General features: G+C 43.1%; 1 protein-coding gene across 1 annotated transcript; it reads left to right on the top strand.

Moving 5' to 3' along the window:
* The first annotated feature begins 1,482 nt into the window (after positions 1–1,482).
* Positions 1,483–26,503, top strand: LOC106573250 (nuclear factor of activated T-cells, cytoplasmic 3). The gene is made up of 9 exons (XM_014148149.3): positions 1,483–2,055; positions 8,642–9,833; positions 10,225–10,387; positions 14,337–14,536; positions 15,058–15,230; positions 16,908–17,048; positions 17,414–17,469; positions 17,581–18,649; positions 25,012–26,503. The coding sequence occupies exons 1-9, from the start codon at positions 1,968–1,970 to the stop codon at positions 25,122–25,124; spliced, it is 3,195 nt and encodes a 1,064-aa protein (XP_014003624.1). The 5' UTR covers positions 1,483–1,967; the 3' UTR covers positions 25,125–26,503.
* The last annotated feature ends 263 nt before the right edge of the window (positions 26,504–26,766 follow it).

The following is a 26,766-nucleotide window of genomic DNA, read 5'->3' on the forward strand; positions in this document are numbered from 1 at the left end:
AAAGGGTATGCATACTTTCTGAAGGCACTGTAGTGAATGTGTTAGTCACCCAGGGAGTGACCCAAGTTAAACCCTGTGAATGTAATGCTTGATAACACTGTTATAATAATGCATATTACGTAACAATGCTATAATAATACTTAACAGATGTGTTATTAACTCATAATAATGCTAAATGACTTAACACAACACTTTCTCTTTTATATACATGCAGGGAGAAGTGAAAGAAATGTGCAGAACAGGCTGCTGCTATAGTATGTCTACGTGTTCTGGGACTGCCAGAGGGGTGGACGGGTGAAGAGTACTCTGGGTTGGTGGGCAAGAGAAAGAGGGAGGAGAAGAGGAATGAGAAGCCAGATGACGAGGACACCACTGTAGAGTATGGAGCCAGGAAAAGACCCCTGTCTAAAAATCCAAAGGAGCAACAGCTGCGGAAGACAACAGGGCACCAGCTATTCCAAATGGTGTACAGCACCAGACAAGCACAGAGTGATACTGCACTGTGTAAAATGACTAATGCTTTACGACCGCAATAAGACAGTATGCTCCTTTTATATTAAATGGTGGCGGATTTGCAGCAGGGGTCAGCTCTTGCCAGGGGGAGTGATTGATACAGTAGCGGCCATATTGTTGTGAGTTTGAGACATGAGCCTACAAGAGCAGCGTACAGTGAGTAACTGAGATATTCTATCAGCTCCCGCCCCAATAGTCAAACATCAATCAGCATGAGGCGTTCCATGCTATTCATTTTCTCTCCTGGATTATTTTGTTCATAGACAACAAGCATGTTTGTGTGAAGAAGGCATGCTCTACGGGGATTAAGAAACGGCCCTATTCTTTAAAAAAAAAAACTATATATATATATATATATATATATATTTTTTTTTTTTTATTATTATATATATATATATTTATATATATTTTTTTTTTGATTTGATAACCAAAACTGTTAATTTGATTTGTTTATGAAAAAACTGGTCAAATACGTAACAAGACAAGTATGGCAGTCTACTTGAAATCACACATTCTCCTTATGCTTGCCATACTGAATGTTTTCTGCTGTAAAGTCACGATAGAAAACCACTTATCAACTTTCAGCACCACATCATATTGACCAGAAGCAAGGTAATTATTGGTTTTGTTTTATTGCTATTGACAGGAGTGTATGTACTGTGTTATAAAAGGTGCCAGAGGAGGGCAGTACAGGAGCTGTATAAAGCTACTTAGTATTTTCAGACAGTATTTATTGTACCATTGTCTTCTATGGGGCCTTACACAATTGTTGAAAACGTACTTTTTTTTTGCAGTTTTCATCCTTATAAAGTAGTTGTTGCTCTATCACTGTTCAACTATAAAGGTTTACGTTTTGATTGTAGTATGAGTGGTGTGTGTGTGTCTGATCACGGATGGTTTCTTTGTTTTGAAACTGTTTGCTTCTAAGGAGATAAGCATTCGCATCATTGATTGAGTGCAGTCTCTCAGAAATACATTCATTGTCTTGCCAGGTGATTTGATAGTCTAAAATCGTCTAGTAGCTTGTAGGCCTACAGTACTCTCTCACCAGCTACTGTACGCGGGGTGATGCCGGCTGTAGTATTTTGCTGACGTCATGAACGGAGCTGTCTGTTATGCTTTGTTTGTAATGTGGAAGTTTAGAGTAGACTACTAGCCTACTTCATCGGTCATCAAGAGTAACTACGGTCGAACTATTGTCTATGCGTCTTTTTTAGTGCGAGAACTGAACTGGTGAAGTATCAAGAGAATATAATATCATCGTAATAAATGTCGCCTGGAGGGAACACGCATTTAGGATTCGCTTTAGTTATTCCCAACTTCGGATAGGCTTCTTGTCGCTGTTTATAGTGTAAACTAAAATAATTTCCTCCTGTTGTATCGTTAACCTTTTGAATCCAGTTTTGAAACAACCCTGGAATAAAGAACTGTAAAGAACCGACTCGTAAGACCGAATGACTACTGTAAATTGTAGCGGCAATGAGGAACTGGACTTCAGACTTATTTTCGGAGAGGACGTGCAACAACAGCTAGGCCCCACAGGTGAGTTTTTTAATTATTATATATTTTTTTACAATGTATCCGTATACCACAAAGCCTTAATAGAATGTTACAAAGTTATCCATTTGGTGCAAATGTTCTGTTTGTTTCGCCTTGGCTAGATTGCGGGTTCTGGTCATAGAGCCGAACCACGACTGTAGGCTGCATTCATTGACCAATATCAAATCATATTTTATTGGTCACATACACATGGTTAGCAGATGTTTATGCGAGTGTAGCGAAATGTTTGTGCTTCTAGTTCCGACAATGCAGTAATATCTAGTAATCTAACAAATTCATCGAACAAGTAATCTAACAAATTCTCAACAACTACCTTATACACACAAATGTAAGGGATGAATAAGAATATGTACATATAAATATATGGATGAGCGATGGCCATGCGGCTTAGGCAAGATGCAGTAGATGGTATAGAGCAGTATATACATATGAGATGAGTAATGTAGGATATGTAAACATTATTAAAGTAGCGTAATTTAAAGTGACAAATGATAGGCATAGGCAAGATGCAGTAGATGGTATAGAGCAGTATATACATATGAGATGAGTAATGTAGGATATGTAGACATTATTAAAGTGGCGTTATTTAAGGTGACTAGTGATACCTTTATTAAGTCAATTTATTAAAGTGGCCAGAGATTTGAGTCTGTATGTTGACAGCAGCCTCTCTATGTTAGTGATGGCTGTTTAACAGTCTGATGGCCTTGAGATAGAAGCTGTTTTTCAGTCTCTCAGTCCCAGCTTTGATGCACCTGTACTGACCTCGCCTTCTGGATGATAGCGGGGTGAACAGGCAGTGGCTCGGGTGGTTGTTGTCCTTGATGTTTTTTTTGGCCTTCCTGTGGCATCGGGTTCTGTAGGTGTCCTGGAGGGCAGGTAGTTTGCCCCCGTTGATGTGTTGTGCAGACCGCACCACCCTCTGGAGAGCCTTGCGGTTGAGGGCGGTGCAGTTGCCGTACCAGGCGGTGATACAGCCCGACAGGATGCTCTCGATTGTGCATCTGTAAAAGTTTGAGTGTTTTAGGTGACAAGCCAAATTTCTTCTGCCTCCTGAGGTTGAAGAGGCGCTATTGCGTCTTCTTCACCACGCTGTCTGTGTGGGTGGACCATTTCAGTTTGTCCGTGATGTGTACGCCGAGGAACTTAAAACTTTCCACATTCTCCACTACTGTCCCATAGATGTGGATCGGGAGGTGCTCCCTCTGCTGTTTCCTGAAGTCCACGATCATCTCCTTTGTTTTGTTGACGTTGAGTGTGAGGTTATTTTCCTGACACCACACTCCGAGGGCCCTCACCTCCTCCCTGTAGGCTGTCTCGTCGTTGTTGGTGATTGATGATTGAGTTGGAGGCGTGCATGGTCACGCAGTCATGGGTGAACAGGGAGTACAGGAGAGGGCTGAGAACGCACCCTTGTGGGGCCCCAGTGTTGAGGATCAGCGGGGTGGAGATGTTGTTTCCTACCTTCACCACCCGGGGACGGCCCGTCAGAAAGTCCAGGACCCAATTGCACAGGGCGGGGTCAAGACCCAGGGTCTTGAGCTTAACTTCTCTAGGGCCAGTGGGACGATTTCGTCCCATCTACATAACAGCCAGTGGAATCCCGTGGCGCGTTATTCAAATACCTTAGAAATGCTATTACTTCAATTTCTCAAACATATTACTATTTTACACCATTTTAAAGACAAGACTCGTTAATCTAACCACACTGTCTGATTTCAAAAAGGCTTTACAACGAAAGCAAAACATTAGATTATGTCAGCAGAGTACCCAGCCAGAAATAATCAGACACCCATTTTTCAAGCTAGCATATAATGTCACATAAACCCAAACCACAGCTAAATGCAGCACTAACCTTTGATGATCTTCATCAGATGACAATCTTAGGACATTATGTCATACAATACATGCATGTTTTGTTCAATCAAGTTCATATTTATATCAAAAACCAGCTTTTTTACATTAGCATGTGACGTTCAGAACTAGCATACCCCCCGCAAACTTCCGGTGAATTTACTAAATTACTCACGATAAACGTTCACAAAAAACATAGCAATTATTTTAAGAATTATAGATACAGAACTCCTCTATGCACTCGCTATGTCCGATTTTAAAATAGCTTTTCGGTGAAAGCACATTTTGCAATATTCTGAGTAGATAGCCCGGCATCACAGGGCTAGCTATTTAGACACCCACCAAGTTTAGCCCTCACCAAAGTCAGATTTACTATAAGAAAAATGTTATTACCTTTGCTGTTCTTCGTCAGAATGCACTCCCAGGACTTCTACTTCAATAACAAATGTTGGTTTGGTTCAAAATAATCCATAGTTATGTTCAAATATCCTCTGTTTTGTTCGTGCGTTCAAGACACTATCCGAAGTGTAAAGAAGGGTGACGCGCACGACGCATTTCGTGACAAAACATTTCTAGATATTCCATTACCGTACTTCGAAGCATGTCAACCGCTGTTTAAAATAAATTTTTATGCCATTTTTCTCGTAAAAAAGCGATAATATTCCCACTGGGAAAGCGTGTTTACGTTCAAAGAGAGAGAAAATAAAAACATGGGATCCCCTCGTGCACGAGCCTCAGTCTGATGGTCCTCTGATCGGCCACTTACCAAAGGCGATAATGTTTTTCAGTCAGGGGCTGGAATTACATCATTCAGCTTTTTCCCGGGTTCTGAGAGCCTATGGGAGCCGTAGGAAGTGTCACGTTACAGAAAAGATCCTCAGTTTTCAATAAACAGAGCCAAGAAGCTCAAGGAATTGTCAGAGAGGGCACTTCCTGTACATAATCTTCTCAGGTTTTTGCCTGCCATATGAGTTCTGTTATACTCACAGACACCATTCAAACAGTTTTAGAAACTTTAGGGTTTTTCTATCCAAAGCCAATAATTATATGCATATTCTAGTTTCTGGGCAGTAGTAATAACCAGATTAAATCGGGTACGTTTTTTTATCCGGCCATGTAAATACTGCCCCCTAGCCCTAACAGGTTAATGACGAGTTTGGAGGGTGCTATGGTATTAAATGCTGAGCTGTAGTCAATGAACAGCATTCTTACATATGTATACCTCTTGTCCAGATGGGATAGGGTAGTGTGCAGTGTGATGGCGATTGCATCGTCAGTAGACCTATTGGGGCGGTAAGCAAATTGGAGTGAGTCTAGGGTATCAGGTAGGGTGGAGGTGATATGCTCCTTGACTAGTCTCTCAAAGCACTTCATGATAACAGAAGTGAGTGCAATGGGGCGATAGTCATTTTGTTCAGTTACTTTAGCTTTCTTGGGAACACAAACCATGGTGGCCATCTTGAAGCATGTGTCGGCTATTGTAGCCGTCTACGTAACCTAGGCTATCAATTGAGTAGCCAAATAAGCCTAGAGTAGCCTACAGATTAAGTTCAATAAGAATGTACGTTTTATATCTTTAAATGTTAGGATTAAGTTCTTTTTTAGTATTGTACTGTACGATTTTAGCATGTCAATCTTTTAGCATGTCAATCTTGGTGGGGCAAACCCCCCCAAATTTTTTTTGACATGCATGCCAGCAATGCATGCCACAACACTAAACAATACATTCATTGCATTATAACGGTGACAAACAGTGCCCCCAAACGGTTAGGGCCTTCATAAAGCTGTCCCAACACCTTACCACTGCTACACTTGGCTATCAGCAGAGCCTTGTCTGGCAGCGAAACAGTTCATTCAGCCTCTTTTACTGCCTTTTAAAAAATATAGCTGATATGGATGACTTGCTTAAACAAATGTGGTTTCTACTGACAGTTGAGATCAACAAACTATGGCATAAGGGGACGATGAGCGGATAAGAGGCAATCCGTAATATCGATTGACTACACGGGCGTAGTCAATATAACTGTTTGTTCAGCACATTTGAAATGTACAGTGACAGAATTCAGACCAAGTCACAACCATAGGATAAATAAAGGGGGCATATAAGCAGACAATGGAAGCTCTTACAATATTCGATGATGACAATATTCGATGATGACATTTCTCTAAAACAGGCTATAGGCTAAATGTGCACCACCAAGTCAGAACAGTCAGTTATAAGGTGAAAAGGGAACAAATTATTAGGGTGAGGCACATGGGCTACTAACAGCTTACTACACAACATACACTTAGTATTACTTTTTTAGCTACAGTTTTCATATCTCCCTGGAATGTTACATAATTTATGCAGCAGCAAACAAAACGTTTTTGGACTCACCTTGTTGTGCTGTGCTGACTTGAACAGGAAGGTGGCGCGGCGGTCCTTCTTGTGGGCTATAGAAAGAGGCCCAAAATCCCGACTTGGAATTCAGAGTTGGATGACCAATTCCGAGTTTTGAATGTGGCAGAAGTCATGCTGGATTGACAGCATGGCCAATGTATTCAAACTTTTCTGGCCCATGGCGTTAACCCCTTTTTTCGTGATATCCAATTGGTAGTTACGATCTTGTCTCAACGCTGCAATTCCCCTACGGACTCGGCGAAGGTCGAGAGTGAAGCCGCACTGCTTCGCGACACACTGCTTGCTTAACCCGGAAGCCAGCCACACCAATGTGTCAAAGGAAGCAATGTCAAACCACCACAGAAAGCACTGAGCTAGGCTAAAACACCTGCAGTTTGGAACTGCCTTTCTCAAGAAAACAAAAAAGAGACCATGTTTGTATGCGGCTTTATTAACTCAATTATATATTTATGATATGTGACACGTATTAATGCCAAAATAACATGCAAAACAGAATAAAAATATATATAATTATTATTATTATCTTTTTTATTTATTTTTATTAACTAAACAGCCCTGAATGACGCATCGCCACTGATAATAACACACCAGACATCTTGAATGACATGGAGTTTATTACACAGTTGCATTTGATTATATCTAATCAGATCCTGGTCCAGTTTAAATTTCGATATATGCCAAATCTAAGTGTCTCAATATACAGTATCACTGTGTAATTTGTAGAGTAATCACTATTGTATTGACAACTGCCCATTTTGTCAATGTCTTGCACAGACATTACAGGACAAAGGCCTGGGGAAAGGGTCAAATGTCAGTGACATTGGGGTTTGTTTCGCCTTGGCTAGATTGCGGTATCTGGTCATAGAGCCGAACCACGACTGTAGGCTGCATTCATTGACCAATCTGTAGCCCTCTTCATAACCTAGGCTATCAATTGAGAGGCCGAATAAGCCTAGAGTAGCCTACAGATTAAGTTGAATAAGAATTAACTTTTTATATCTTTAATATCTATTGTAATAGAAGAGAATAAAACATGATAGCAACCTGTTCTCCATCAGCCATTTCTCTTGTCTGTTTCCTTCCTTATTTCCAACTCCTGTAAATAGCACCCACATCTCAGTCAGGCGCTGACACAATCTACCATCCAGCCCGAGGGGCCGTCGAGTTGGTGTTGCATCAGATAACGTTTACATTCATTACATTCATTTTGCAAATAAGTCAAGGCGAAGGGCCGTTCTTTTATGTGCTCCATATCGTGGCACATAGCCCTTTGGACATCTCACCATCTTTGCATTTTGTGTGCAGACCAGGCCAGAGCATGACAGTGTGTGGTTATGTTTGTCCTTGTGTGAACTAGTGTAGACAGTAGGCTGTGGAGTTTAAAAGTATCGACACGACCACTTATCGCAAGCATTTTCCTGATATTGTTCATGAAGATAGGTAGCCTATACTAGAGAAATGTGAAGTTTGAGATTAAATAAGTTTGCTAATATGGGTAATTTGGACCATTTGATGGCTACAATCATGAAACGAGTAGTAGTAGGATGATTTAGAAAAACATGGTGCACATGAATGTTAGAAATGTATCATTCTATTTATTGTTATGGAATAAATGCAGGCAATTTCTCATGATATGGAATTTTGTCCATATTGCCGACCAGCTCTAGAAGGCCGCCGCTTTTGTTGCTGTTGCTCAGTTGACACCTGTGAGAACATACAGTTAGTTAGTTGTGTGATTTAGACTGGTGAGTGCTGCTGTTGTTAATCTATCCATCGCCAAGCCACAGGAGCCCCTGCCAAACAGGTCAATCTCTATGTCTGATCTTCCCCACAGTTTCTGGAGAGACTCTGAAATGGCATTTATGACAACATTCCCAGTGGGTTAGGGATGACTAGTCTAGGCTGTCGGTGTTAAAGGGTCGATCAAAAGAGAGAGTAGGCTATAGTGAGTAGTTGATCAGAGAATTATCATTTGTTTGTCTGTTATCTCCTCTCTGGAGTAATGCAGGGAGCAATGGCACCATTTTTATCTGCTGCTGTATGCCCTAAAGACTAGACACTTTGCATTACAAATGAACCTCCCCCTCAATTTGCCTACACTCCTATCTAGAACCAATAAGGGTTCTTCGGCAGGCCCCATAGGAGAACCCTTTGACGCACCACATTTGGTTCCAGGTAGAACCAGGTTCCCTTTCCAGAGGGTCCTACGTGGAACCCAAAATAGTTGTACCTGGAACCAAAAAGGGTTCTCCTATGGGGACAGCCGCAGGAGCCTTTTGGAACACCTTTTTCTAAGTGTACTTTTTTTATACCCAGGTCCAGACCCTGGTGACAGCACGCCATACTGTACCACCCAGTCTATGGTCAATCAGCCTATTGCCCAGGCCCAAGACTTACAACAGAGCCAGCAGCACCATCAGGCTGCTTCTCAACAAGCTCCTCTCCAAACCTATAGTAACTACCACCCCAGCTCCAGCTATGAAGTTCACAGTTCCAGATACTGTCCCATGGGACACCTCCCCAAGGCGTTCGACTGCCCAAGCATCCAGATCACATCTATCAGTCACAGTCACCAAGAGCTGGGAACCAGCCAGGATGCCGTGCCCATCAGCGGGGCAGACGGCGGGGGGGAGTGCGGTCGTGAACGGTCCTGGTCCAGGGATCACCTCTACCTACCCCTGGACCCCTGTTACAGGGACTCATCGTCCCTGAACCCCAGCCCTTGCAGCAGCCTGTCCTCCAGGAGCTGGCTGTCCGATGTGTCCTCCTGCGAGTCCTTCTCTCACGTTTACGACGACGTGGAGGCTGAGCTGAACGAGGCGGCCGCCCGATTCACCATGGGTTCCCCGCTGGCCTCTCCCCTGGCCTCCCCTGGCTGCTCCCCACAAGGCCAGGCCGCGGGGGGATTCGGGGTAGAGCTGTGGCAGCAGCAGTACTTCATGAACACCCACTCCCTCTCGCCTCACCAGTCCCCTCGCCAGTCGCCCCGTCAGTCCCCCTGTCACTCTCCGCGCAACAGCGTCACAGACGAGAACTGGCTTAACCCGCGCCCCACCTCCAGGTCCGGCTCAAGGCCCACATCACCTTGTGGGAAGAGACGACACTCCAGCGCAGACGTCTACGGACAGGGACCTTCCCCCTCCCCATCCCCTCATCAGTCCCCCTGCCCCACCCCCAGCCACTCTCCCAGGGGCAGCGTAACAGAGGACACCTGGGTGGTTGGAAGCCCTGGTGCCATGGGGGCCCTCCTGTACAACCTCTCTGAGGTAGACATTCCCTCCAAAACCAGGAGGACCTCTCAGCAGGCTCACATGGGTCTACTGCATGGACAAGGAGACTCAGGGCTGGTGCCCGAAGACCAAGGAGTCGTGTTGCCTCACCTGGACTCACCTGCAGATGAGTCTGGGTCTACTCTAAAACAGGATGGCCTTTTTGAAGAACTTTTTCTCTCGGTTCCCTCACACTTCTCCTGGAACAAACCCAAACCTGGCAACACACCCCTTTTCAGGTTTGTTATTCATAATTACATAAGCATCAATTCTCACGTGTGCTTCATCATGCTAACCACCAGTTGAACACTCTCATTTCTGCAATCACTCAGCATGGTGCAGACATTGTACTACCATAGCAACCCTAGCAAGGCCAAGGGTCAGGAGATCATAACTAGAGGTGAAGAACAAGATACCGACCCCTATAATTTTTTAACACCAAATCTGAATGACTGTATGTTTATGAGCAATAATGTCTGGGTTGTAGTCGTTAACGCACACTGTAGCAAACATTCTTGCAATGGAAAATTAGCATTTCTTATTGGGCAAGTTCGGGTAATCCCTACCTGTTTCAGTCTGTTTTCTTTCATTTGCTGTCTAATTAATATGACCCTGTGCCTTCCCACCCAGGACCTCATCCCTACCCCCACTGGACTGGCCCCTGCCCAGCCAGTTTGGCCAGTGCGAGTTGAAGGTGGATGTGCAGCCACGGGGCCACCACAGGGCCCACTACGAGACAGAGGGGAGTCGGGGGGCCGTCAAGGCTGCCTCAGGAGGACACCCTGTAGTCAAGGTTAAGAGAAAGTCTTCCCCAACCTCATGACACCAGACCTGGGTCCAAATAGTATTTGCACGTGTAAAGCTCAATCTAGCTCAGCTAAAGTATTTAAACACATACTATTTGAATCCAGGTCTGCATGACAAATGTACAGTTGAAGTCCGAAGTTTACATACACCTTAGCCAAGTACATTTAAACTCAGTTTTCACAATTCCTGACATTTAATCCTAGTAAAAATTCCCTGTTTTAGGTCAGTTAGGATCACCACTTTATTTTAAGAATGTGAAATGTCAGAATAATAGTTGAGAGAGTGATTTATTTCAGCTTTTATTTCTTTCATCGCATTCCCAGTGGGTCAGAAGTTTACATGCACTCAATTAGTATTTGGTAGCATTGCATTTAAATTGTTTAACTTGGGTGAAACGTTTTGGGTAGCCTTCCACAAGCTTCCCACAATAAGTTGGGTGAATTTTGGCCCATTCCTTCTGACAGAACTGGTGTAACTGAGTCAGGTTTCTAGGCCTCCTTGCTCACACACACTTTTTCAGTTCTGCCCACAAATGTTCTATGGGATTGAGGTCAGGACTTTGTGATGGCCACTCCAATACCTTGACTTTGTTGTCCTTAAGCCATTTTGCCACAACTTTGGAAGTATGCTTGGGGTCATTGTCCATTTGGAAGACCCATTTGCGACCAAGCTTCAGCTTCCTGACTGATGCCTTGAGGTGTTGCTTCAATATATCCACATAATTTTCCTCCCTCATGGTGCCATCTACTTTGTGAAGTGCACTAGTCCCTCCTGTAGCAAAGCACCCCCACAACATGATGTTGCCACACCCGTGCTTCATGGTTGGGATGGTGTTCTTCGGCTTGCAAGCTTCCCCCTTTTTCCTCCAAACATAACGATGGTCATTATGGCCAAAAAGTTATATTTTTATTTCATCAGACCAGAGGACATTTCTCCAAAAAGTATGATCTTTGTCCCCATGTGCAGTTGCAAACTGTAGTCTGGCTTTTTTATGGCGGTTTTGGAGCAGTGGCTTCTTCCTTGCTGAGCGGCCTTTCAGGTTATGTCGATATAGGACTCGTTTTACTGTGGATATAGATACTTTTGTACCTGTTTCCTCCAGCATCTTCACAAGGTCCTTTGCTGTTGTTCTGGGATTAATTTGCACTTTTCGCACCAAAGTACGTTCATCTCTAGGAGACAGAACGCGTCTCCTTCCTGAGTGGTAGGACGGCTGCGTGGTCCCATGGTGTTTATACTTGCGTGCTATTGCTTGTACAGATGAACGTGGTATCCACAGGCTTTTGGAAATTGCTCCCAAGGATGAACCAGACTTATAGAGGTCTACAATTTTTTTTCTGAGGTCTTGGCTGATTTCTTTAGATTTGTCCATGATGTCAAGCGAAGAGGCACTACGTTTTAAGGTAGACATTGAAATACATCCACAGGTACACCTCCAATTGACTCAAATGATGTCAATTTGTCATGACATCCGCAGAAGTCGGCTCCTCTCCTTGTTCGGGCGGCGGTCGACGTCACCTGCTTTCTAGCCATCGCCACTCCATTTTTCATTGTTCCATTGGTTTTGTCTTGTTCCCTGCACACCTGGTTTTCATTCCCATATCACACTGCATGTATTTATTCCTCTGTTCCCCTCCATGTTTTTGTGTGAAATTGTTTGTTGTTATGTGGTTATTGTGACGCGCCAGGCTATGTTTCCATGTGCCGTGTTTGTGCACGTTGTATGTTTATTTGGTACATTAGCTTTGGTGAGTGTTTTTCGCGCTTTCCACTTTTGCCTTTTTGCTGGAGGTTTTGACGCAGTTTGCGTCCGTCTGTTTGTTCACTCCAGCCTGAATAAAGTGTGCGCTTGTTCACAACTCTCTGCTCTCATGCACCTGACTTCGCCACCAGTACACACACACTTGACACAATTAGCCTATCAGAAGCTTCTAAAGCCATGACATAATTTTCTGGAATTTTCCGAGCTGTTTAAAGGCACAGTCAACTTAGTGTATGTAAACTTCTGACCCACTGGAATTGTGATACAGTGAATTATAAGTGAAATAAGCTGTCTGTAAACAATTGTTGGAAAAATTACTTGAGTCATGCACAAAGTAATGTCCTAACCGACTTGCCACAACTATAGTTTGTTAACAAGAAATTTGTGGAGTGGTTGAAAAACGAGTTTTAATGACTCCAACCTAAGTGTATGTAAACTTCCAACTTTAACTGTATGTATAGAGGGTCATTGTCGGCTCTGACCAAGAAGATCAATATGATTGCGCTAAATTTTATGCCTGGTTCACATAAGAAGTTGTGTTTTGATAAACTGCTGTTTGCAATTGCAACCTCGAGGTGTCAATCAACGTGTGACATCCTGAGATATCAAAGTGTTCTTGTTACAATGAACTGTCTTGAGTAGGCGTTTTGTGCAATTACTCCCTCCTTGTTATTACTTGAATCAGACATTTATTTAACAATGTTATCAGGGGTTGGTGACACTTGTTCATATATTAGGCTCAGTAAATATGGGGGGTGACGTAGCTAATTCAAACCCAACCAACCACAAGAGCACTGGCGGCCCAAATCTCATACTGTAGTTTCTCGCTCTCTTGCTCTCCTTCTCTGTAAACGACAGATACATGGTAACCCTCAGACAGACAGCCTGTTATTGTAGCCCATCAGCTCTTCATTTAGTACAGGAGCGTGCAAGCGTGTGTGTGTGTGTGTGTACATGTGAGCTTTGTGTTCTGTATATTCAAGTCCACATCAAGCATTGCCTTGGAAGCCATAACTCTAGTAAACAACTAGGCTGTGCTGTGACTCGCTACATGAGAGAGGAGGGATACAAGGCGTATGCATTTAAACCCATGGATGGATCACAGCTCGTACTCTAGTTACTCCAAAGTGCTGCACATACACCAACAACTACACCCTTTGATCTCTTACCATTTTAAGTAGTCTGTGCTTGGGGTATCACACTGGGCATCACACTGTATATCACCAGAGCGTATCACCTAACGTTTAGCAGAGCACTACTTGCCAGTGGGGCTGGAATACAATCCCTGGATCAGGGCTCAGAGTATCACCTAACATTGAGCAGAGCACTATTTGCCAGTGGGTACCGTCTAGCAGAGCTCTATTTGCCAGTGGGTACCGTCTAGCAGAGCTCTATTTGCCAGTGGGTACCGTCTAGCAGAGCTCTATTTGCCAGTGGGTACCGTCTAGCAGAGCACTATTTGCCAGTGGGTACCGTCTAGCAGAGCTCTATTTGCCAGTGGGTACCGTCTAGCAGAGCTCTATTTGCCAGTGGGTACCGTCTAGCAGAGCTCTATTTGCCAGTGGGTACCGTCTAGCAGAGCACTATTTGCCAGTAGGACTGCAGTGGGACTGAACTACCATCTATGGATCAAGGTGCAGCCAGGCTGGAACAGATGCAGGCTGAGATAAGCAAAGCTTTATTAAGGCCTGGCTCTCATGTAATATATACCAGCTAGTTTATTTTGGGGTGGCTTCATTACTCTAGTGTTAAAGCCACACAGCTTCACACTCTCGTCCTCTGTAATGCCACAAGCAGTGTTTCCCCGTACATTACATCACGTAGGCGTGTTGGACATTCCTCAACCTCATGCTGGCTCTTCAGGGGCACGACTTATTTTTGGTGACCTCAAATGGTTTCAATTGGGTAATTTCATTGCAAGCAATCCAGGATGTAAATTGCATAGTGCAGGTCACATTTTAGACATTGTCTGGGTGTATTGCTGTCTGTACAGAGCTTTGGCATTGGTTTGGCATACTGTTTCTAAACAGACCCAAACACAGTTATTCAAATGTACAGTGCAGAGAACAAGAGTGCTCATAAGAAGAAGTGAAACATGGTGTATTCATATATTTGTAAATCAAATGCGGTAGAATGCATATATATGATTTCTACGGATTGGTGTCATTTACAGCTCATTGGATACAACGAGAAGCCAGTCAACCTGCAGATTTTCATTGGAACGGCAGACGATCGGTACTTGAGACCACATGTCTTCTACCAGGTGCACAGAGTAACGGGAAAGACGGTGGCTACTGCTTGCCAGGAAAGCGTAATAAGCAGTACAAAGGTTCTGGAAATCTCTCTCCTCCCCGAAAACAATATGTCCACCAGGTACTGGTCATAACCATGTCATATTTATGTTTTCTAAGCATCACAAGGCTAAAAATAGAACATTTGTGCTTGTGATTTATTGGTATTATGATCTAAAATGTAAAATGGCTACCACTGTGAGTTCTCATCATTTTTGAACGATTTAGAACAGATGATAGCGTGTTAAAAATGGGAATGGATTTTGGTCTATGAATAAGCATATTTCTACACCTAGAACAAATAGAAATAGACAGAGCATAACTATTTTGTCACGGAAATGTGAGCAAGGCAATTAACCTTAATTGCTCCAGGGGGGCTGTACAATGGCACCCTGGCCATGACCCCACATCCTGCTGGTGTCTCAGGGGGAGTTGGGATAGGCAAAAAAAACACATTTCCATTACACACTTGTGTGTAATAGGAAAAATATGAGCCCCCCCCAAAAGTATTATTATTATTAGCTTACTGTAAATATTAAAATGGAAATGTTTATATTGGCCTTTATATAATGTTGTCTCATGCTTGTATTTCTCCCTCTACAGTATTGACTGTGCAGGCATCCTGAAGCTGAGGAACTCTGACATTGAGCTCAGGAAGGGGGAGACTGACATCGGGAGGAAGAACACGCGTGTGCGAGTGGCATTCCGTGTGTATATCCCTCAGCCCAGCGGCAAGGTCCTGTGTCTGCAAGCTGCCTCTATTCCTGTGGAGTGCTGTGAGTACCTTTATTCAGTAGGCCGGCCTACATACTGTAATAATAGTACCAGTCCAAAGTTTGGACACACCTACTCATTCAAGGGTTTTTCTTTATTTTGACTATTTTCTACATTGTAGAATAATAGTGAAGTCATCAAAACTATGAAATAACACATGTGGAATCATGTAGTAACCAAAAAAGTGTTAAACAAATCAAAATATATTTTATTTGGGACTGCACTTGAAAAAACTTTCAAAGTTCTTGAAATTGTCTGGATTGACTGACCTTCATGTCTTAAAGTAATGATGGACTGTCATTTCGCTTTGCTTATTTGAGCTGTTCTTGCCATAATATGGACTTGGTCTTTTACCAAATTGGGCTATCTTCTGTATACCACCCCTACCTTGTCACAACACAACTGATTGGCTCAAAGGCATTAAGAAGGAAAGAAAATCCACAAATTAACTTTTAACAAGGCACACCTGTTAATTGAAATGCATTCCATTTGACTACCTCATGAAGCTGGTTGAGAGAATGCCAAGAGTGTGCAAAGCTGTCATCAAGGCAAAGGGTGGCTACTTTGAAGAATCTCAAATATAAAATATACTTTGATTTGTTTAACACCTTTTTTGTTACTACATGATTCCATATGTGTCATTTCATAGTTTTGATGTCTTCACTATCTTCACTATTCTATTATTCTATTATTCTATTCTATTATTCTACAATGTAGAAAATAGTAAAAATAAAGAAAAACTCTTGAATGCCTTCCCTGTAGCTCAGTTGGTAGAGCATGGTGTTTGCAATGCCAGGGTTGTGGTTTCGATTCCCACGGGGGGCCAGCACAGAAAAAAAAATGTATGAAATGTATGCATTCACTACTGTAAGTCGCTCTGGATAAGAGCGTCTGCTAAATGACTAAAATGTAAATGAATGAGTAGGTGTTCCCAAACTTTTGACTGGTACTGTACATGCGTTCAAAGATCCACATACATAATTAATAGAGTCCTGAGTTTTTCCCGATTATGGGACTTCACCAGAAATAACCTTTATTTATATAATCTATATTAAGTTATTGGTATAATAATTAGTTAAAGGCTATAACTTGTGGCCAGAGCTCCTCTTAAGGATCAGACCCTTTTTTGCAATTTTCACCTAAAATTACATACCCAAATCTAACTGCCTGTAACTCAGGACCTGAAGCAAGGATATGCATATTATTGATACCATTTGAAAGGAAACAATTTAAGGTTTGTGGAAATGTGAAATTAATGTAGGAGGACATAACACATTCGATCTGGTAAAAGATAATACAAAGCAAAAAACGTGTTTTTTGAAATACAAGAGAAAGCCCATAATGTATTATTCCAGCCCAGGCACAATTTCGATTTTGGCCACTAGAAGGCAGCAGTGTATGTGCAAAGATTTAGACTGATCCAATGAACCATTGCATTTCTGTTCAGAATTTTGTATCAAAACTGCCCAAATGTGCCTAATTAGTTTATTAATACATTTTCAAGTTCATAACTGTGCACTCTCCTCAAACAATAGCATGGTATTATTTCACTGTAATAGCTACTGCAAATTGGACAGTGCAGTTAGATTAACAAGAATTTAAGTTTTCTGACAATATCAGATATGTCTATGTCATTCACTGTTCAGTATATGTAATAGTTAAATGTAATTGGCTTGCAGCCCAGCGCTCGGCCACAGACCTTCCCCAGATGCAGAGCTGCAGTCCCATCAGCTGCTTGGTCAGTGGGGGGGAGGAGATGGTAATTACTGGCTCCAACATATCCCCCGAGTCAAAGGTCATCTTCCTGGAGAAAGGCCCTGGTAAGAGACGCTGACGCTGCCTTGACATTATAGAGTTCATAGAAAGGCTAGGGGAGAAGCCTGGTTTATCCTTTTCCCGAACCGTACTCACTTGGATATGTTCTTTCCAGCACCGTTCCAGCAACTATAGTAAAGTAGCCTTGCCTTGTGCGAGGCTCCTATGATCTCAGGGCAGATACTGTAACCACGAGTCCACCGAGTTGGGCCAACAACTATGGTGGTGCATAACCAGGCCAGCACAGTGCAGCTTTACGTGACTTGGCTCAGTAGTGTGAAAAGGGTATAAAAACGATGCCAGAAAAGGAAAATATTTTTCCATTAACACAACACAACAGTGTGTTAATTGTGATGTTTTATCTCTCCAGATGGACGCACACAGTGGGAAGTTGACGGAAAAGTTATTAGAGACAAGAGTAAAAGAGTAAGTAGAAACCTAAATTACATTATTAAACTTAGCCTACATGAAATCGACCTCCCAAACCCTGGATCCCTTGAATAGATGATAAATAATTTGGAAACATTCTCTTTGCAGTCCAGAATCGTGGTTGAGATTCCTACCTACCACAACACCACTGTGAGCTCTGCAGTCCAGGTGCAGTTCTACGTGTGCAATGGGAAGAGGAGAAGAAGCCAAAGGCAAAACTTCACATACTTGGCTGGTGCTTCTCCACACCATTATCCCACTGCCAGTGACCATGCAGTTGTGGCTCCTCGGGTGAAGCAGGAGCTCACCGACTCAACCTATCTGTCTACTTGCAACAATCTCCCTGGCCTATATCCAACCAGCAGCAAGCAGAATTCTTCTGACGGAGCCTTCTCTCAGGACAGGCCCTTGTATGGTTCCTCTGGTGGTCACCCTGTGCCTTGTGGTCCGCCCTCCCAGCCAGCATACACTCCCTCAGGCTCCTCGCCTCTTCAGCACTCCCCTCACCTCCACAGCTACAGTCCCAGTATGGGATACCAGCGGATAAGCCCTATGCATACACCTGATTCAATGCCACCCCCTCGGACAAAGCCTGTCTACCAGGCCACACAACATAATGTGCCTTATAGTGGCCAGGCCAGCTCTCCAATGAGACCTGGTCCTGCTGCACTCCAGGTCATTCGACCTCAGTCTGCCCAGCCCAGGCCAGCTGTCTCCAGCCCTCATAGGGAAAGTGTGATGTACCAGAGCCTCATTGGACCTGATCTCTCTATCGCCACTCTCCAGTCTGCCAGAACCCACACCCAGAATGCAACCCAGCTGCAGTCTCTAAAATACCACTGTTCCCACTCAGACTCTGACCTAGCGGCTCTACAGGCTGAGTATAATCTGAGCTACCATTCTGACAAAAACTTGCCTGCTTCGTATTCCCCCACCCCTGGAGTAGCAGCAACCTGCTCCACCTCCCCGTTAGCATCAGCCTCCTCTGGGGGTCCCCTGAGGCACCTGTCCCCCAGCAGCGCTCAAGGGCTGGCCTCTGGTATCGACCCCCAGGAGTGTCCCCCGGCACCCCATTCCCTCTTCTCAAACGACAGAGGGAGGGTGAACATCAAGCAGGAACCAGAGGAGAAGCTGCCTCTTGGCTCCATGGGGCTCCAGGAGATCACACTAGATGATGGTAAGAGGCTCATATGATACACTACATGGCCAGAAGTATGTGGACACCCCTTTCAAATTAGTGGATTCGGCTATTTCAGCCACACCCGTTGCTGACAGGTGTATAAAACAAAGCACACAGCCATGCAATTTCCATAGACAAACACTGGCAGTAGAATGGCCCGTACTAAATCAAATCAAATTGTATTTGTCACATGCGCCGAATACAACAGGTGTAGCCCTTACAGTGAAATGCTTACTTACAAGCCCTTAACCAACAATGCGGTTTTAAGAAAATACCAAAAAACATTAAGAGATAAGAAAAACAAATAATTAAAGAGCAGCAGTAAATAACAAAAAGTGGGGCTATATACAGGGGGTACCGGTACAGAGTCAATGTGTCAATGCTGTGGCACCGGTGTCGAGGTAATTGATGTAATTATGTACATGCAGGTAGAGTTAATAAAGTGGCTATGCATAGTTAACACAGAGTAGCAGCAGCTTGTTGTGGGGGTGTAAATAGTCTGGGTAGCCATTTGATTAGCTGTTCAGGAGTCTTATGGCTTGAGGGTAGAAGCAGTTTAGAAGCCTCTTGGACCTAGACTTGGTGCTCGAGGACCGGTTGCCATGCAGTCTCATTGTTGTCGGTGATCAGGCCTACCAATGATCTGGCCCACCTGAGGGGCCCCCGTGTTGAGGATCAGCGTGGTGGATGTGTTGTTACTGACCCTTACCACCTGGGGGCGGCCCGTCAGGAAGTCTAGGATCCAGTTGCAGAGGGAGGTGTTTAGTCTCAGGGACCTTAGCTTAGTGATGAGCTTTGAGGGCACTATGGTGTTGAACGCTGAGCTGTAGTCAATGAATAACATTCTCACATAGGTGTTCCTTTTGTCCAGGTTGGAAAGGGCAGTGTGGAGTGCAATAGAGAGTGCATCATCTGTGGATCTGTTGGTGCGGTATGCAAATTGGAGTGGGTCTAGGGTTTCTGGGATAATGGTGTTGATGTGAGCCATGACCAGCCTTTCAAAGCATTTCATGGCTACAGATGTCAGTGCTAAGGGTCGGTAGTCATTTAGGCAGGTTACCTTAGTGTTCTTGGGCACATGCACTATGGTGGTCTGCTTGAAACATGTTGGTATTACAGACTCAGACTGGGAGAGGTTGAAAATGTAATTGAAGACACTTGCCAGTTGGTCAGCGCATGCTCGGAGTACACGTCCTGGTAATCCGTCTGGCCCAGCGGCCTTGTGAATGTTGATCTGTTTAAAGGTCTTACTCACAGCGGCTGTGTAGACAGTGGCTGCGTACACAGTTATCCGGACCAACTGATGCTCTCTTGCTTGTTTCAGTGTTACTTACCTCAAAGCGTGCATAGAAGTTATTTAGCTAGTCTTGTAGGCTCATGTAACTGGGCAGCTCTCGGTTGTGCTTCCCTTTGTAGTCTGTAATAGTTTGCAAGCCCTGCCACATCCGACGAGCGTCGGAGCCGGTGTAGTACGATTCAATCTGAGTCCTGTATTGACGCTTTGGCTGTTTGGTGGTTCGTCAGAGGGCATAGCGGGATTTCTTATAAGCTTCTGGGTTAGAGTTCCGCTCCTTGAAAGCGGCAGCTCTGCCCTTTAGCTTGGTGCGAATGTTGCCTGTAATCCATGGCTTCTGGTCGGTGTATGTACGTACAGTCACTGTGGGGACAACATCCTTGATGCACTTATTGAGAAAGCCAGTGACTGATACGGTGTACTCCTCAATGCCATCAGAAGAATCCTGGAACATATTCCAGTCTGTGCTAGCAAAACATTCCTGTAGTTTAGCATCTGCATCATTTGACAATTTTTTTGAAGAGCTCAGGGACATTCAACATGGCCCCGTCATAGGTTGCCACCTTTCTGACAAGACAGCTCATCAAATTTCTGCCCTGCTAGAGCTGCCCCGGTCAACTGTAAGTCCTGTTATTGTGAAGTGGAAATGTCTAGGAGCAACAACGGCTCAGCCGTGAAGTGGTAGGCCACATAAGCTAACAGAACAGGACCGCTGAAGTGCGTAGTGCCACCCTCTCTACCGAGTTCCAAACTTCCTCTGGAAGCAAGGTCAGCACAAGAACTGTTCGTTAGGAGCTTAATGAAATGGGTTTCCATTGTCAAGCAGCCACATACAAGCCTAAGATCACCATGCGCAATGCCAAGCGTCGGCTGAAGTGGTATAAAGCTCTCCCCCATTGGACTGTGGATCAGTGGAAACACGTTCTCTGGAGTGCCGAATCACTCTTCACCATTGGCAGTCCGACGGATGAATCTGGGTTTGGCGGATGTCAGGAGAATGCTACCTGCCCAAATGCATAGTGCCAACTGTAAAGTTTGGTGGAGGAGGAATAATGTTCTGGGGAAGTTGTGGCCCTCTTTTCCACACAAGGTGCACTTGCTTGGAGACTCACAGTCCCTGGATTTGTATCCAAGATCTCCACATCTCCAACACTTCACCTCTGGGCAATCCTTGACATGGTTGTCCAGCCCCTGGCAGATGTAACACCGAGGGTTTTTTCCGGGGTAGGAGATCTTCCCGTTGTACGGGTCAAGCGATATTGAGTTAGGGATTGTTGTCGACTGCCCACTAGTGGTTTTGTGCACTTTGTACTTGCGTACTCCACACCATATCCCGAACTTATCCACCAGTTTCACTGCAGGTTGTAAAATAGTGCAATACCCATTTAGAAACAGTTCGACGTCATGATCTGGAACTCTTCCCGTCCAGAACTTTACAAAGACCATCTTGACGTCCAGCACAATGGAGGACTCCACTGTCCAGTCCTTCTAATTTGTGGCTGTCTCTTGGGCTAAATGGACTCCAGGAAGCGGCGTAATGGGGGTTCTTCCTTAAAGACGAGCTGTAAATCTCTCCTGTTCGGAAGTGCAACGAATCAGTAAGCATCAACTACACAAATCTAATTGGATTGGAATAAGAGTGTCTCTCCAACATAGTCACAACTTGGTGGATCTAGATTGACGGTGTATTTCAATCTTGCCCAGTATTGACCAAAACGAGCGGCATATGTCGACCACGGATGAGCCATACAGCTCTGACAGCTCGCGACTACAAAATGATTATTATGGGAGATAATTGATCTATACTTTGGTTTGTCATGGACAACCGCGAGGTCGGCCAGACATCGTGTGTTCACCAAAATCGAATCCAAGTGAATCCAAAACATTACACTGTTGATTTTACCTGTCTCCAAGTGGCCACACCCCTCTCCAAAGTGTGCACAGTTCCTAAGTCATTTCAATGCACTTTTATGACTCAAAGATAGCTTTTTTTTCTAGCTGTGCGGTTGAGGAACTAGAGCACACTTGTATTTGTTTTGTTTGGAACACAACCCAGCAATCACATAATTACTGTTGTTGTTTACGCAATCCAAAAAACGGCCATTATAAATCGCAATTTGGGTCAGGTGAGCTTCACTTCAACACTTGTTCTATTCCCAACATGACTAGCTAAGTTATAAAATAATGATCTTACAGTGTTAGGCTTTCACAGGGCAATTCAGAGAAACAGATGGTAATTTTGGTGCACATAGAAAGGAGTCATGCGTGCATTCAGGTGCGTGTTCTGCTGCAAATGTTCGTCACAATAGACAAACATAAGCCCATTCTGTTCAGAACAACCCCATGGTATGAAGCCATGTCACCTTGTAACTACATCAAACATAGTGATCATAAACGTTGTCACTGTATAGGACATGAGTCTTATGATATGGAAATGTGAAGTGCACATTGGGACTCACAGGTGTTTGGCTTGCTTGTATGACATCAAATCAGTATTTATTATAATCCTCAACGTCACATCTTTCAAAATACATCGAGTCCTCTTAGTTTACAGCATTTCCCTCACTCTGTCAACAGTTTGCTAAAGTTGTCCAATTAGCGGGAGAGATGGCGGTAACTTCTAGTCATGTGCTGTGCTCAAGTTCATACAGCTCTGACATCATTTATAGCATGTTACTGTACAGCCACTGTCTAATTTAGGTGCTTATCAGTGCCCCAATCTGCCATTTTCAACCCGTGTACGGGTATGAATGTAAAGGGCAACTGTCAATTATCTAAAAACGAGTAAAACCCACATTTGTTTCATATTGTAGCTTAGACCCTACTTTACATCACCTAAGGTTTTTGTTGTGCCAGCCATCGGTTGAGACACTTGCTCTTGAATACAGGTTTGATGTCATTTCAATCATAGAAATCTAATTCTTAGAATGGACCTATCCATTCAGACCACAGCAATTTAGCTGGTACACCATTGAAATTGTAATTGAATTAACATTTTAACTTCTAATTACTACCACAAAGATGGCCGCCGGTCCACCCATTGTCGAATGTCAACTTAAATGGTCATGTGTTTTCTATTATTTATATTTCTAGGATTTTAGTAGGTTTCTTATGAAGGATTGACAGTATAATTTAAAACAACAGATATTCCCATTCAAGTCAACATTCTCTAATGTGTGGACCTCCAACCAGCTTTGTGGTACCATTTTAGTACATTGATCAGCCAAAACACTACACCCACCCTGTATTCAAGAGTATGTTGTGTCTCCACAGATGGCGGGCATAACAGAACAACCTCAGATTATGTAAAATAGGGTCTAAACTACAACGTGTGAATTATTAATACATCTGAGTACGCGTTTTTAGATAATTGACGTTTAAGGTCAAAAAAATTACCACAAAAACATTTCTTCAATAGTTTGACAACTCTGTTTGTAAGCTATCAATCTGAACCATTTATCTCTTCCAGTGATGTAGACATGGATGCCTCGTGGTATGGTGTGGTATACAAAATAGGTCAACTTTGAGAACCTTTATCTCCAAAAAGTCACTTTCTGAGCACTTCTACAATGGGCAAATATGTATGGAAGGTTTCATTCAAATCAAAAGAGGTGCTGTCAAAAAGTGATTGAATTCATATGGATTTACCCAGCTTAAAGTAGGGCTGGCTGTAATTACAGGCCTTTAGGGGCTAGGCGATGAACCATAAAGCTCTCAGGATCTCACTATGCCGACCTGATTTTTTAATTAATCACCTCGCGCTGGCCGGACTGTGTTTGTCCCGACAACACAGTCACTGTGGCCCAGTATTCTTGTCACCATATGCCCACTAGGTCTTTGTTTGCTCCTCTACAGGGCTGCATGGCTGCCAGCCCATGTGTGTGCATTTGTGTGTGCGTGCATGCATACGTGTGTGTGTGCGCTTGTGCACATACTGTATGTGTATGTGTGTTTGCGTGCATTATGATGTAGGTTAATTATAGGCAGAGGCCCGGATTGCTAGCTAAGGAGATGACACTTTTAACTGTATGTTAGTATAGTCTACAAACTATAGTCACATAGAGGAGGCTAAAGATACCTTTCACACTAATCTGCTTCAGTTACCGTCTGTGGCACAGCTGTCACAGGGCAGTAATGACAGACAGGCTTTCATAAGACCCCCACAACCCCCTCACTACATACGGCTTGGAAATAGGACCCCTGGCCTGAGCTGGGTGGAAGGGTCCTCTTTGAACTTGACTTTCACCCTACAGGGTTTCTGCAACTCTGATACTTAAATTATGAAACTGCGAGTTTATGCCTCGTTAGGTGAGATTAGATAATTATTTAATTGAAAGGATTTAATCAATTTGTAATTTCAAATTAAAGTGATTTCATTGATGTACAGTTGTGTGATATTTTAGTTTCAATGATTTTGTTTTTCTTAATTACTAATTTTAGGCCCTTACAATGTCTTAAGTGTTCTTGGAGGAAGGGAGCAGGTGCAGTCAAGCTGTCGGAGTTCCTGTTAGTCTATGAGTTGAAAAAAACAGGGACAGGTTATTTCCGTTCCCTCAGTGCTAGCCTGTTTGTTTACATGTGTTGTCTATCATCTACCCTCATACACAGCTCGGGTTGCATACACACCACCTTTTCATGGAAAAGCTATGAGTACGGTGTATATGTGACCATTTGATCCATGTGTTTTTGTTGCACTGTAGGGAGTATAAATAGACATCACAAATACAGACTGGAACCTCAGCCTTCGACATGGATCCCACCCTTTGATAAAGCTCCAAAATGTGTTCTCACCATTCAGCCATCTCTAACCTTTAGACCGTTTTTCATAATGTGTGACATCTGCAGAGGGAGACTGTTAAAACTAAAAGAAAGCAATGTGTATCAACAATGCATGGTATTCAACGTCCGTTCCACATCGGTTCACGTCAAAATAAGTCAATTATACATTTAGCATTACAACAAACTGTGCACACACACTGGTTGAAACAACGTTGATTCAACAACTATAAAGTAAGAAACGACAAGAGCCTCGAAACTAAACCCCCCGTATGTCTGTCTTTTGCAGTGAATGAGATCATCGATAGAGACATATCTCAGCTCAGTGGCGGTGGTGGGGCAGCAGAGTCCAATCAACCAGAACAGGATACTTATGGATGGGATACTGTGATACTCCAGTGATATTGTTCTTCCATTCTGTGGCCTTCATTCGTTTTCTATTAATCATCATCATTACTCAGAACAGGAGTTGAATTGTGCTATCTATGCATTTGGCGGTTCTATTACACACTGACCACAATATTGACGGCAAAGCTGTGGTGGTTTAACTGGTGCAATTAACCCAGTTGCTGGTAATGCATACACCTGTGGAGGTGGTTAGACTGTAGAGAATGTACCCACTGGGCACAGATGTCAATTCAACATCTATTCCACGTTGGTTCAATGTAATTCCATTGAAATGAAGTGGAAACAACTGGCTCGACCAGTGTGCCCAGTGGGTATGCCTGTTTGTTTGCTTATCTAACAGTTCAGGATTTTCAAGTCAAACTAAAATATAGCTTAGGAATAAAGATGGAAATACTTCTCATACCAAAGATTTTTTATTTGTTGCCCTTAAGGCACAGCTGAAATATAACTAATTGTCTGTAAATGCATGAAAATTAGGTATTTGGTGTGGAAAGAACATTGATGTCAATGAAGAGGCTGAAAAAGGCCAAATACCAAATGCTGTGTTAATTTAATATTTATTGGTGAAATACATTCGATTGAAATTTATTTTTGATACTGTAGCTCTTGCAGTTGTATGATTCTTTAGAATAATGATACATTTTCATAACCTTCTAATGCCTGGTATTGTATGCCTATTTTCTATTTTAAGATTTTAGTTTGCAAAGAATGTACAGTATATTATCAAGAATTATATGATACTTTGGCAGTATGCTTAGGTGTGAAGTAGCTATATCAAAGTCAAAGTTATAATGAACAAAAATATTAACGCAACATGCAACAATTTCATTGATTTTACTGAGTTACAGTTCATATGAGGAAATCAGTCAATTGAAATAAATTCATTAGGCCCTAATCTATGGATTTCAATGACTGAGAATACAGATATGCATTTGTTGGTCATAGACACCTTAAAAAAATGGGCCTCAGGATTTGGTACCGGCATTTTGGTGCATTCAAATTGTCATCGATAAAATGCAATTGTGTTTGTTGTCCGTAGCTTATACCTGCCCGTACCATAACCACACCACCACCATGGAGCACTTTGTTCATAATGTTGACATCAGCAAACCGCTTACCCACATGAGCCCATACACATACGTGGTGGGTTGGACATAATGCCAAATTGTCTAAAAGGACATTGGAGGCTTATCTTGGCAAAGGTGAGATGCTCACTAACAGAAATAAGATTTTTGTGTGTCGAACATTTCTGGGATCTTTTATTTCAGCTCATGAAACATGGGACCAACACTTTACATGTTGCGTTTATATTTTTGTTCAGTGCATTTCATCAGGTTTTTGTTCAATTAAAAGAAAAGCAATTAATAAGCCTGTTCTCTGTGTATCTGTGAGTGGTTTCAAAAACATATACAAAAGGTGGGGGTAGGTGTGGTTATACATTTGAAGTCGGAAGTTTACAAACACCTTAGCCAAATACATTTAAACTCCGTTTTTCACAATTCCTGACATTTAATACTAGTAAAAATGCCCTGTCTTAGGTCAATTAAGATCACCACTTTAGTTTAAGAATGTGAAATGTCAGAATAATAGTAGAGAGTGATTTATTTCAGCTTTTATTTCTTTCATCACATTCAGA

Source organism: Salmo salar, chromosome 16 (assembly GCF_965601325.2).
Source record: "Salmo salar chromosome 16, fSalSal1, whole genome shotgun sequence".
Taxonomy (NCBI): Eukaryota; Metazoa; Chordata; class Actinopteri; order Salmoniformes; family Salmonidae; genus Salmo; species Salmo salar.